Source organism: Bombina bombina, chromosome 2, assembly GCF_027579735.1.
Source record: "Bombina bombina isolate aBomBom1 chromosome 2, aBomBom1.pri, whole genome shotgun sequence".
NCBI lineage: Eukaryota > Metazoa > Chordata > Amphibia > Anura > Bombinatoridae > Bombina > Bombina bombina.
In genome coordinates this window covers 553682380-553695238 of record NC_069500.1, presented here as the reverse complement: position 1 = coordinate 553695238, position 12859 = coordinate 553682380, and the positions used below count along the sequence as shown (strand labels likewise).

The window sequence follows — 12859 nt, the reverse complement described above, 5'->3', positions numbered from 1 at the left end:
AAAAAAAAAAAAAAAATAGAAGTTTGTCTAAAATCCTTAGAAGCATCAACATACTATTTCAATGCCATAAAAACATGCAAAGATCTTTCAGAAGCATTCTTAGGATTAGGATACAAAGAAAGAACAATCTCTCTGCTAAAGTTGTCTATAGAAACAACCATAGGCAAACAAATAAGGTCCGTAAAACAACCTTATCCTGATGAAAAAAATCAGATGAAGGTTCACAAGAAAGAGCAGACAACTCTTCTAGCAGAAGAAATGGCCAAAAGAAAATACACTTTCCAAGAAATTAGTTTAATGTCCAATTTATGCATAGGTTCAAAAGAAGAAGCCTGCAAAACCATTAAAGGGCCACTGTAAGTAAATATTTTCTATGTCTGTTACTAACTAACTACCCCAAATACGCTTTTTATCAATAGCATTTCATTAAAATATCTCTACCGTACATCAGAAATCTTGTCTGCAAATGTAATTGTTTTCCAAACCCACTCCGTGGGTATCCTTTGCTCTGTAGCAATCCGTTTACAATACCTAGGTTTAAAAATGCCGCTTTAAACACAAAGTTATTGGTTTAAGTATTTTGAACATGCAGTGCTGAAAATAGTGGGCAGGATAACGTGACATCATCGGCGAATAAAATATATAACTTTTAGAACGTTATGAAACTTTGTTTTGGAGAAAATATAGGTCAGTAGGTTTTAATTAATGTTTATTAACTTTAATATGTTAGTTGTTTAGCTTAAAAATTATAACAGAAAGTAATCCTTTAAAGAAACAGTCTACTCCCTTTATTACCCATTCCCCAGTTTTGCAAAACGGGTACATTAATATACTTTTTACCTCTGCGATTACCTTGTATCTAAGCTTCTGCAGACTGCCCCCTTATTTCAGTTCTTTTGACAGACATTTTAGGCAAACAATACTGACTCCTAGGTAATTCCACGTGTGTGAGCACAATGTTACCTGCACACATGAACTAACGCCCTGTAGCTGTGAAAAATGCCCTGAGATAAGAAGCAGCCTTCAAGGGTTTAGAAATTAGCATATGAGCTAGGTTTAGCTTTCAACAAAGAATATCAAAAGAACAAGTAAATGATGATACAAGTAAAATTGGAAAGTTGTTTACAATTTCATGCCCTATCTAAATCATGAAAGTTTAATATTTTAACTCAACTGTCAATTTAACACTAGGTTAAGATTCCATGGAGGAGAAATAGGCTTGAAAACAGGTTTGATATGAACCAAAGCCTGAACAAAACAACATCAGGAAGAGTAGCAATATTTTTGTGGAACAAAACTGAAAGAGCTGAAATCTGCCCTTTCAGAGAACTGACAGATAAGCCCTTATCTAGACCAGCCGGCAAAATCCTAGGAATCCTGAAAGAATGCCAGGGAAAAACATGATTTATACACCAAGAAATAAAGGCCTTCTAGACCATGTGATAGATTTTCCTAGTAACAAGCTTACAAGCCTGAATCAGGGTTTCAAATCAGAATCAGAGAAACCCGTATGTCTCAAAACTAAGCGTTCAATTTCCATGCCATAAAGTTTAGACTTATGATCCGGTCGAAAAAAAAAAAAAAGACTTTGGGACAGAATGTCTGGCCGTAGAGTTAGAGGCCAGGAAGGGCAACTGGACATATGAACCAAATCCGCATACCAAATCCTGCAAGGCCAAGCTGGGGCTATCAGGATTAAAGAGGACTTCTCTAGCCTTATCTTGGAGATCATTTTGGGAAAAAGAACCAGAGGTGGAAACAGATAAGCAGGCTGAAATGACCAAGGAACTACTAGAGCATCCACTAACTCTGCCTGAGGATCCCTGTACCTTGCAAAGTATCTGGGAAGTTTGTTGTTCAAACAAGAGGCCATCACAACTATCTCTGGGAAACCCCAAAGATCGGCAATCTGATTGAACACATCCTGGTGAAGAGACCACTCCCCTTGATGTATATAGAGTGACGACTAAGAAAATCTGCCTCCCAATTGTTCATTCCTGGGATGTGAATTGCAGGAATTAGACAAGAATTAGCTTCAGCCCAGGAGAAAATCTGAGATACCTCTATTATTGCCAGAGAACTGCGAGTTCCCCCCGATGGTTGATATAAGCTACTGCTGTGACATTGTCTGTTGAAAAGGGAGTCTCATCTGCATTTTCAGTCAGTGGCCAAACTTGAAGGGCTCTGAAAATTGCACAGAGTTCTAGAACATTGATTGTTAACCTTGCCTCCAGAGGATCCAAAACCCTCTGTGCTGTCAGAGACCCACAGACAGCTCCCCAACCTGAAACCTTGCATCTGTAATGATCCCATTCCAGGTAGGATGAGAAAAAGAAGCCTCCCTGAATAATAAACTGATGATTCCACCACCAAGTTAGAGACCGACTTGTACTGGGATCCAAAAATATCTTTTGGGACAGCCGAGTATAATTCCTACACCATTGACGCATCATGCAAAGCTGAAGAGGCCTCATGTGAAATCAAGCAAATGGAATTGCAGCTGAGGCTGCAATCACGAGACCTAGTACTTCCATACACAGAGCCACAGAGCCACTGAAGGAAACGAGAGAGACTGAAGGTTTAGACAAGCTGACACCTAATCTTAACCTTCTCTGCTCTGTTATTCGGAAACCCATGAAAGTTACCTTTTGGCTGAAGAACCAAAGAACTCTTTGGAAAATTGATCCTCCAACCATGCTGTTGAAGTTGAAGAAACAGTTGGTGTGAGATTCTGCTAAAAGTAAAAGATGGAGCTTGAACCAAGATATCGTCCAGGTAAAGAAACAATGCAATAACAAGTTCTGATCACAGACAAAAGAGCACCCAGAACCTTTGTAAGTGTTCTTGGAGCTATAGCCAAGCCAAATGGTAGAGCAACAAAACTGAAAATGCTTATCCAGAAATGCAAACCTCAGAAACTAGTAATGTTCTCCGTGAATTGGAACATGAAGGTAACGCACACTTAAAATCTAATGTGGACATGAACTGATCTAGCTGAACAAAAAGGCAGAATTGTCCTGATAGTCTGAAAGATGGAATTCTTACAAATTTGTTCAGAGGCTTTAGATCAAGAACTGGTTTGAAAGTACATTTCTTCTTTGGAACAATGAAAATATTTGAATAAAATCCCATCCCCTGTTCCAGCAAAGGAACTGGAACAATCAGAAAAGCTTTTACTAGATTCCTTGGAACATCGGACATAAAAAAAACCTTAGTCTAAGAGGCCTTGTTGTGAATCCTATTCAATATCCCTAAAACTATAGTCCGGGATCTGGAACAGACTGAAGGAATGTGCGCTAGCCCAATAAACGTAAACCCGACTAAGTGTGCCAAAAATGCAAGGTAATAGTTAAAAAGGATCAGTCCCAGGGCCATATATAACAACACATTTAGATAAACATTTAATTTTTTTTTTTTAAAAGTGCCAATACTTACCAGTAGAAACTTGTCCAATAGCAATCAAGTAGCAGACAACCAGACAAGTACTTAAAACATATCAGCAGAGGTTATGGAATAGGAGTATATTGTAGATCCCTTAAGGGAGGTAGAAGAGACAAGTCCCTGCGACCGATTATAGAGGTTTTATGAAAGGTTTCCCAGAGCTGAAACAAAGAATAATAAACCATACCCCAAATACATCCCTATGAGAAGCACTATACTCTATTTAGTGGAAACCGGGCCTCAATATAGACTGAGAACCCCTCTCTCTGAAGAATCATATGCACACCTTCATTCTTCAACCACCAAAATAAAGACTGAGGTATGTGTGAAGTGGGAGGGGTTTTATAGAGCTCTTGGAGTTTGGGAATCTTTGCCTCCTGCTAGTGGTAGACAAGAGTAATTAACAATACCACCTGTATGAAAGAAAGCCCCTTTATGATAACCTCTCAGACTACCTGACTGTAATAATTCTTGCTGTGTTCTAATTACAGCATTACAGAAGATCAACACTTGGAATCTTAGCGACTGCTGTTGAAAACTTAAAAAACCAAAAGCCACTATAGTGCAATTCTCTGTGGTGCACTTTCTTCCCAATAGTAATAAAAAGGAAACATATACATCAGCCTAATTTGACCATGCAGTCTAACGTTCATTAAGTAATAGTCTGCACTTACCTAAACGCAAGGAAGTTTATATTTAAGCCTTGTAAAATTCTATGTATATCTTCTGGGAGTTTGTTTAAATAAATTATCTGTATTAATAAAAAAATAAAAAAATAAATATTATATTGAAAGCAAGTGGGGTGAAAACAACTTGATTAGTACCCAACCTTTCAGCTATTACATATATTAAAATACTATGAACAGGTATCTACATATTGACATTAAGTCATCACTGTGATGATTATATATTTATATGAAATTAATGCATCTCTCTAAAGAATGATATGAGAATATATACATACACACACACACACACATATCCTTGCTAAACAGCTCTCAAAATAAAAACTGAGGGACCTTGCATTACTGACAAGGTTAAAGGGACACTAAACCCAATTTTTTTTTTATTTAGATAGAGCATACAATTTTAAGCAACTTTTCTTCATTCTCTTGCTATCTTTATTTAAAAAGCAGGAATGTAAAGCATAGGAGCTGGCCCATTTTTGGTTTAGAACCTGGGTTATGTTTGCTTATTGGTTTGCTAAATATAGCCACCAATAAGCAAGCGCTATCCATGGTGCTGAACCTAAAATGGTCCAGCTCCTAAGGTTTAAATTCCTGCTTTTTAAATAAAAAAAAGGCAAGAGAATGAAGAAAAAAAAAATGATAATAGGAGTAAATTGGAAAGTTGCTTAAAATCGCATGCTCTGATTCATGAAAGAAAAAAATTGGGTTTAGTGTCCCTTTAATCTTGCCAGACCAGAGAGCTTTAGAGCATTGGGCATTTTATTTATACAATTTTGCAATAATTAAAATGTTCAGAAATGGTGATCCATGAATGTGTCTTAAAAAAAAAACAAAAATAAAAAAAACTTTGAATCAAAACAAACTAGGAGTTTTCAAACCACATTAACTATATTTTGGTTTTATAGATAAACAACCATCAGGAATTACTCTGTCTCTTGGGACTGCAGACATCTCCTAGGCAGGGTAAAAGTTTGAATACTCACAGCATAGCTTCCTATTAAGAATGCGGCATTGGCTTGCTTTTTCGGATCACAGCTGGTATAATGAATTATTTTCTTCTTAGCCAAAGAAAAAGACTGAACAAAGAGAAAGATAAATATGTAGTAGAGTTTACATATAACAAAGGAGACAACAAATGTAGAAAAAAAAGTTTTAAAATCCAGCAACCAAAATATGCATGCCTGCAAAAAAAAAACAAACATTAAACAATAACTTGCAAGTTAATTCTAGTTAGGACAACCAGTCAGACGAAAATACTTACACATAAATATCTGAAGGGAAACTGTATACCAACGAAAAAATAAAAATAAATATATACATTGACATGTTACCGTACATATATATCTCTACTTCATAGCATTTGTTTGTAGTACATGATAAGCTGAAGTGCTTTTTTCATACCTTAGAAATATATAACTTATTTGCATAGCTAGGTCAATGTACCAAACATAAAATTAAATATTAGATAGGAAGTGCCTGCCCTAATATACCAACAGTCTAGAATTCTATCTGGGACCAAACTACTCCTCAAAAGCTGCATTAGGAAGCCCATCTTAAAAGAACACTGCGTCTAAACCATAAGGTTCATTGTGACTTAACTGTTTTCAAAACGCGGTCCTCACGTACACCCAACAGCCCATGTTTTCATTATAGCTGAACCAGTGCACAGGTGAAGTAATCGGCTGATCAGCAACACCATGGTTACTAACCTGCTCTCACCCATCAGCCGATTATTTCACCTGTGCACTAGTTCAGCTATAATCAAAACCAGGCCTGTTTGGGGCACGTGAGCACCGCATTCGGGGTACAAGAGTACTGCGTTTGGGGTACACTGGTTTAGACGAAACATTACAATTTAAACAACTTTCCAATTTACGCCTATTAAATGTTCTATGTTCTCTAGGGAAACCTTTGTTGAAGATTTAATCTGGGCAGGCTCATAAGAGCGCAGGAGCATGCACGTGTCTTAAGTATTCTATGATAATAATGCTTGCAACAATCTATGGCAGTGTTACAATGCTGCTGTCTAAAAACACATACATGCTCCTTGGCCCTTTATGAGCCAACCTAGGTGTATCCTTTAACAAAAAATAGCAAAGAAAAAACACTAACAGAAATAATTTCAGAGAAAAACTTGCCCAAAATACCAAAGAATTTTTAGCATTTTTGCCATCAGAAATAGAGCTTTTGATTTACCTATGAAAACCAGGCCCATTTTGGTATATTTGATGCCACTATTTTCGCCTTCAGATACATATAAAAATTATATTAATTTTGTTTTGTTTTTTTACTTTTTTGCAAACTGAGTTTCTCACCGAAATTATTTAAACTACTGCAGTTATATGACAAATGGTTATAAAACCTCCTCTAGGTCCCCTTTGTTCAGAAATATCAGATATGCATGACTTTGCCATTGCTTTTTGGCAATTAGAATTGCAGCTACACACCTTACATGAAATTCCTGGGAGTGAAGGGCTTAAATCAATTAGCTTGTGAGCTTAATTTTTGATGCAGAGATTACCCTCCCATCTGACACCTCCCACTTCCTGATCCTTCCCAAACAGCTCTCTCTCATGTGCTGGTGGAAGGTCTGCCAGTATGCAGTTTTGGGCATTTTTTATTGTCCTCACAGTGTAGTGATCACTCAACCCTCACACCACTCTGATCCAGGGATAAGCACAGACAAAGGCTGTGGCGGACATTTTCCAAAGTACAGACCTTAGTGAAGAACACCAAGGTACATTTGAAATTAAAAACATTATTTTATAGTGCTTGGTATTATTATACTGATGCAGATACCACTGATCCTATAACCAGCCCTCCTCTGGCTATACCCATGTGCCAGTGTCACTACTGTGTCATTATATACTGCAGCTCTGGATGTTATTATAACGATGCAGATACCACTGACCCTATAACCAGCCCCCCTCTGGCTATACCCATGTGCCAGTGTCATTACTGTGTCATTATATAGCTCTGGGTGTTATTCTGATGCAGATACCACTGACCCTATAACCAGCCCTTGTCTGGCTATACCCATAAGCCAGTGTCACTACTGTGTCTTTGTATAGAGCTGGGTGCTATTATACAGATGCACATCCAGTATTTCACTCAGACTTTATTTATTTATTCCATGACTTATCACCCAATATTGCTAGCAGTCTCTTGACAAGCTACTAACTTTATTCACACTACATATTTTTTTTTTATTCCTATTATTTAAATGAGAAAGAAAAGATATACTAAGGTTGTGGCGGACACTGCAAGGGCTAGTCATGGACACCAGTGTACGGACACCTTGCCTATCCCTGCTCTGATCCCACCCAAACAGCTCTTTAACCCTTCACCCTCTTACTACTGGTGGCCATCTTAGGTACTGATCGTGGTCTGCCAGTACCCAGTTTTTATTTTGATTGGTTTTATAATTATTATTTTTCTTTTTTAATGTAGTGTAGTGGTGCCCGCTATCTCCCCCTGATCATTATTTATGATGCTCCCGACCAATTCCCCCTTTCCCCCCCATAGTGTAACTTCCAATCTCTCCCACTCAACCCCCCCCCCCCCCTCCCATGTGAGGAAAACTGAAAACTATATGTCAAAATATAAAATTCATTTAAATATGAAATTCTCCTTTGGATATAAAATTTTACTAATGTAAGGTCACAGACCCACTTATTAAAGGCAAGCAGTAGACTTCATGACACAGCCTCTTGCTGTTAAGATATACACTAACATGCCAGGAAGCCTAAGAGAACAAAGGAAATACATTTGCTCAAATTGTAAAATATTTACATATACCAAAAGATTGCCACAACATATTTTAGCCTATAATAGAATATATATTTATTGTTCTAAAATCTAATTTAATTAATGGAAACCATCAGATAAATGGGGTAACTTCTATGAAAAATTGACAAATCCCAACACCCCTTATGGTGACAGACGTTGGGTCTACTGGTGAATGCAATATACAGGATGAACGGGATAATGAACCATTTCACACTTGAGAGTTAATACATACATACTGGGTCAGTATACAAATACCCAGACTCTATTACTATTCTGAATTTAGCAGAAAAACTATTTTCAGGGGAACGGATACTACGTAACATATAAAATTATGATTGTACATGAAATAACTTGTGCATATAATATTCAGTTGGTTAATACACATCAGTACTGTATAAATATACCAATATATAAGTCTAGGATAACCATTTGTCTAGCACATTATACCAACTATGAAATGACTTATGTGTAATAATGGTATTTATAATGCTTGCTAAACCAATATGCTGAATATAAGACGGCTGATTATGTTTAGAATAAATTACATGTTTATTACATGCATCAGACGTACAAATGTATGAACATGATATTACATAGGGACTAGGGATTCGGAAATGACTAATACACACCTATGGGAAATGAGCTGTATGGTTAGTTACATTGTTCAAGGGAACCCAATCAATCTGTTGAATTGTAGTTAAGATTTTTATTGTAATATTTTGCTTATATTCGCTAACTAAGCATAGTTAAGTAAGCGTAAGAGACTATTTAATTCTATATTAAATTTAAAGATTTGTATGGCTTGTTTTATATTTTATTATTGTAATAAATCAGTTATATATTTGATTATAATTGATACCCTAGTTGCTGCATAAATACAGTTGCAGTGTTCATAATATTTACACCTATCAGAACTTAGTTATTACTTGGGATTAAATATTAAATATTTGATAATATTATTAGTTAGTAATATTCAATAATATACCTTACATATTTTTGGAGTACACTGCTGAGATAACCTATTTTCTTTCCCTTTATCAGATGTAACATTTATACAGAAAATACAAACTTGATTCCCAAAATTGAATTTGAAACTGATATTTTCATTCTAATACAATTCAATAAAAAATTATTTCAATTGTCAGAGGTTCCAGTGGAGCCCTCAACACGACTTTACAAATCACTTAATCCATATTAAACCTGAAAGAGTAGTTTAAGTATTGCCCTAAAAAACACACACTGAAGTGGTTAGGTTTAATGTATAACGTCTAGTCAATGTAACCAATAGCATGTGAAAGTGCTCACCTTTACTTTTTTATTTAGCTTGCAGCAGTATCGGTACAACATAGCCAGGTTAAGGGGTCCAAAATCCGCATAGAAACTGGGGTAGGAAAAAGGAAGTATGGTTTAGTGATAACGCACGTTTTTTTAAAAAAAAAAATATTTATTGATTTTTCAAAATAAATGACAATTTCACATAACAAGACAAAGGTAAGGTTACATGGTGAATTCTAACAATATAATAAATAACTTGAAAAGGAGCAGAAGTACATTGTGAAGTTACTTTTTTCAGTTCTGAACATAGAATCTTCCAGAGTAGTTGTTATTGTAGAATATAGCATATAGTCCTAACTACACGATTATGCATGTTTACAGTATTTCTCCTTATATATACACACATTTTATTTGTAAGGATACTCTGCATATGTGATTATTGTTGAACATAAGTATGGCTATATCACCTTGAGTGTGGATCATATTTCCATTGAGTATGGTTATTGTAGTTATTTGTAACAATATATCCATTCCAACCATAGAAAAAACAATTTATGCTTACCTGATAAATTTATTTCTCTTGTAGTGTATCCAGTCCACGGATCATCCATTACTTGTGGGATATATTCCCTTCCCAACAGGAAGTTGCAAGAGGATCACCCACAGCAGAGCTGCTATATAGCTCCTCCCCTCACATGTCATATCCAGTCATTCGACCGAAACAAAACAAGAAAGGAGAAACCATAGTGTGCAGTGGTGACTGGAGTTTTAATTAAAATTTAGATCTGCCTTAAAAAGACAGGGCGGGCCGTGGACTGGATACACTACAAGAGAAATTAATTTATCAGGTAAGCATAAATTATGTTTTCTCTTGTTAAGTGTATCCAGTCCACGGATCATCCATTACTTGTGGGATACCAATACCAAAGCTAAAGTACACGGATGATGGGAGGGACAAGGCAGGAACTTAAACGGAAGGAACCACTGCCTGTAGAACCTTTCTCCCAAAAACAGCCTCCGAAGAAGCAAAAGTGTCAAATTTGTAAAATTTTGAAAAGGTGTGAAGCGAAGACCAAGTCGCAGCCTTGCAAATCTGTTCAACAGAGGCCTCATTCTTAAAGGCCCAGGTGGAAGCCACAGCTCTAGTAGAATGAGCTGTAATTCTTTCAGGGGGCTGCTGTCCAATAGTCTCATAGGCTAAGCGTATTATGCTACGAAGCCAAAAGGAGAGAGAGAGGTTGCCGAAGCTTTTTGACCTCTCCTCTGTCCAGAGTAAACGACAAACAGGGAAGAAGTTTGACGAAAATCTTTAGTTGCCTGTAAATAGAACTTGAGGGCACGGACTACGTCCAGATTATGCAAAAGACATTCCTTCTTTGAAGAAGGATTAGGGCACAATGATGGGACAACAATCTCTTGATTGATATTCCTGTTAGAAACTACCTTAGGTAAAAACCCAGGTTTAGTACGCAGAACTACCTTGTCTGAATGGAAAATCAGATAAGGAGAATCACAATGTAAGGCAGATAACTCAGAGACTCTTCGAGCCGAGGAAATAGCCATCAAAAACAGAACTTTCCAAGATAAAAGTTTAATATCAATGGAATGAAGGGGTTCAAACGGAACTCCTTGAAGAACTTTAAGAACCAAGTTTAAGCTCCACGGAGGAGCAACAGTTTTAAACACAGGCTTAATCCTGGCCAAAGCCTGACAAAAAGCCTGGACGTCTGGAACTTCTGCCAGACGCTTGTGCAAAAGAATAGACAGAGCAGAAATCTGTCCCCTTTAACGAACTAGCAGATATGCCCTTTTCCAAACCCTCTTGTAGAAAGGACAATATCCTAGGAATCCTAACCTTACTCCATGAGTAACTCTTGGATTCGCACCAATATAAGTATTTACGCCATATCTTATGGTAGATTTTTCTGGTAACAGGCTTCCGTGCCTGTATTAAGGTATCAATAACTGACTCTGAGAAGCCACTCTTTGATAGGATCAAGCGTTCAATCTCCATGCAGTCAGCTTCAGAGAAATTAGATTTGGATGGTTGAAAGGACCTTGTATTAGAAGGTCCTGCCTCAGGGGCAGAGACCATGGTGGACAGGACGACATGTCCACTAGGTCTGCATACCAGGTCCTGCGTGGCCACGCAGGCGCTATCAGAATCACCGATGCTCTCTCCTGTTTGATCTTGGCAATCAGTCGAGGCAGCAGCGGAAACGGTGGAAACACATAAGCCATGTTGAAAACCCAAGGGGCTGCTAGGGCATCTATCCGTGCCGCTCCCGGGTCTCTGGACCTGGATCCGTAAAGAGGAAGCTTGGCGTTCTGGCGAGACGCCATGAGATCCAGTTCTGGTTTGCCCCAACGATGAAACAGTTGAGCGAACACCTCCGGATGAAGTTCCCACTTCCCCGGATGAAAAGTCTGGCGACTTAGAAAGTCCGCCTCCCAGTTCTCCACGCCTGGGATGTGGATCGCTGACAGGTGGCAAGAGTGAGACTCTGCCCAGCGAATTATCTTCGAGACTTCCAACATCGCTAGGGAACTCCTGGTTCCCCCTTGATGGTTGATGTAAGCCACAGTCGTGATGTTGTCCGACTGAAATCTGATGAACCTCAGTGTTGCTAACTGAGGCCAAGCTAGAAGAGCATTGAATATTGCTCTTAACTCCAGAATATTTATTGGGAGGAGTTTCTCCTCCTGAGTCCACGACCCCTGAGCCTTCAGGGAGTTCCAGACTGCGCCCCAACCTAGAAGGCTGGCATCTGTTGTTACAATCGTCCAATCTGGCCTGCGAAAGGTCATGCCCTTGGACAGATGGACCCGCGAAAGCCACCAGAGAAGAGAATCTCTGGTCTCTCGATCCAGATTTAGTAGAGGGGACAAATCTGAGTAATCCCCATTCCACTGACTTAACATGCATAATTGCAGCGGTCTGAGATGCAGGCGCGCAAATGGCACTATGTCCATTGCCGCTACCATTAAGCCGATTACTTCCATGCACTGAGCTACTGACGGGCATGGAATGGAATGAAGGACACGGCAAGCATTTAGAAGTTTTGATAACCTGGACTCAGTCAGGTAAATTTTCATCTCTACAGAATCTATAAGAGTCCCTAGGAAGGAGACTCTTGTGAGTGGTGATAGACTCTTTTCCACGTTCACTTTCCACCCATGCGACCTCAGAAATGCCATATGAGACTTGGCAATTTGAAAGCTTGACGCCTGTATCAGGATGTCGTCTAGATACGAAGCCACCGCTATGCCTCGCGGTCTTAGAACCGCCAGAAGTGAGCCCAGAACCTTTGTAAAGATTCTCGGGGCCGTAGCTAACCCAAAGGGAAGAGCTACAAACTGGTAATGCCTGTCTAGAAAGGCAAATCTTAGGTACCGATAATGATCTTTGTGAATCGGTATGTGAAGGTAGGCATCCTTTAAGTCCACTGTGGTCATGTACTGACCCTCTTGGATCATGGGTAGGATGGTTCGAATAGTTTCCATTTTGAATGATGGAACTCTTAGGAATTTGTTTAAGATCTTTAGGTCCAAGATTGGTCTGAAGGTTCCCTCTTTCTTGGGAACTACAAACAGATTTGAGTAAAATCCCTGCCCTTGTTCCGTCCGCGGAACCGGGTGGATCACCCCCATTACTAGGAGGTCTT

General features: G+C 38.4%; 1 protein-coding gene across 7 annotated transcripts in view; it reads right to left on the bottom strand.

Moving 5' to 3' along the window:
• CDC14B (cell division cycle 14B) overlaps window positions 1-12859 on the bottom strand; it is a 389498-nt gene that overhangs the window by 104264 nt on the left and 272375 nt on the right. For 4 of the 7 annotated variants that reach the window (XM_053702405.1, XM_053702407.1, XM_053702411.1 and 1 more), the window contains exons 3-6: window positions 9225-9300; window positions 5392-5412; window positions 5114-5206; window positions 4116-4192 (exon numbers count right to left, since the gene is read on the bottom strand). In XM_053702405.1, the coding sequence (XP_053558380.1) occupies window positions 4116-4192; window positions 5114-5206; window positions 5392-5412; window positions 9225-9300 (267 nt within the window). The remainder of the gene's footprint in view (window positions 1-4115; window positions 4193-5113; window positions 5207-5391; window positions 5413-9224; window positions 9301-12859) is intronic. The other 3 variants (XM_053702410.1, XM_053702406.1, XM_053702408.1) reach the window with 1 other exon arrangement.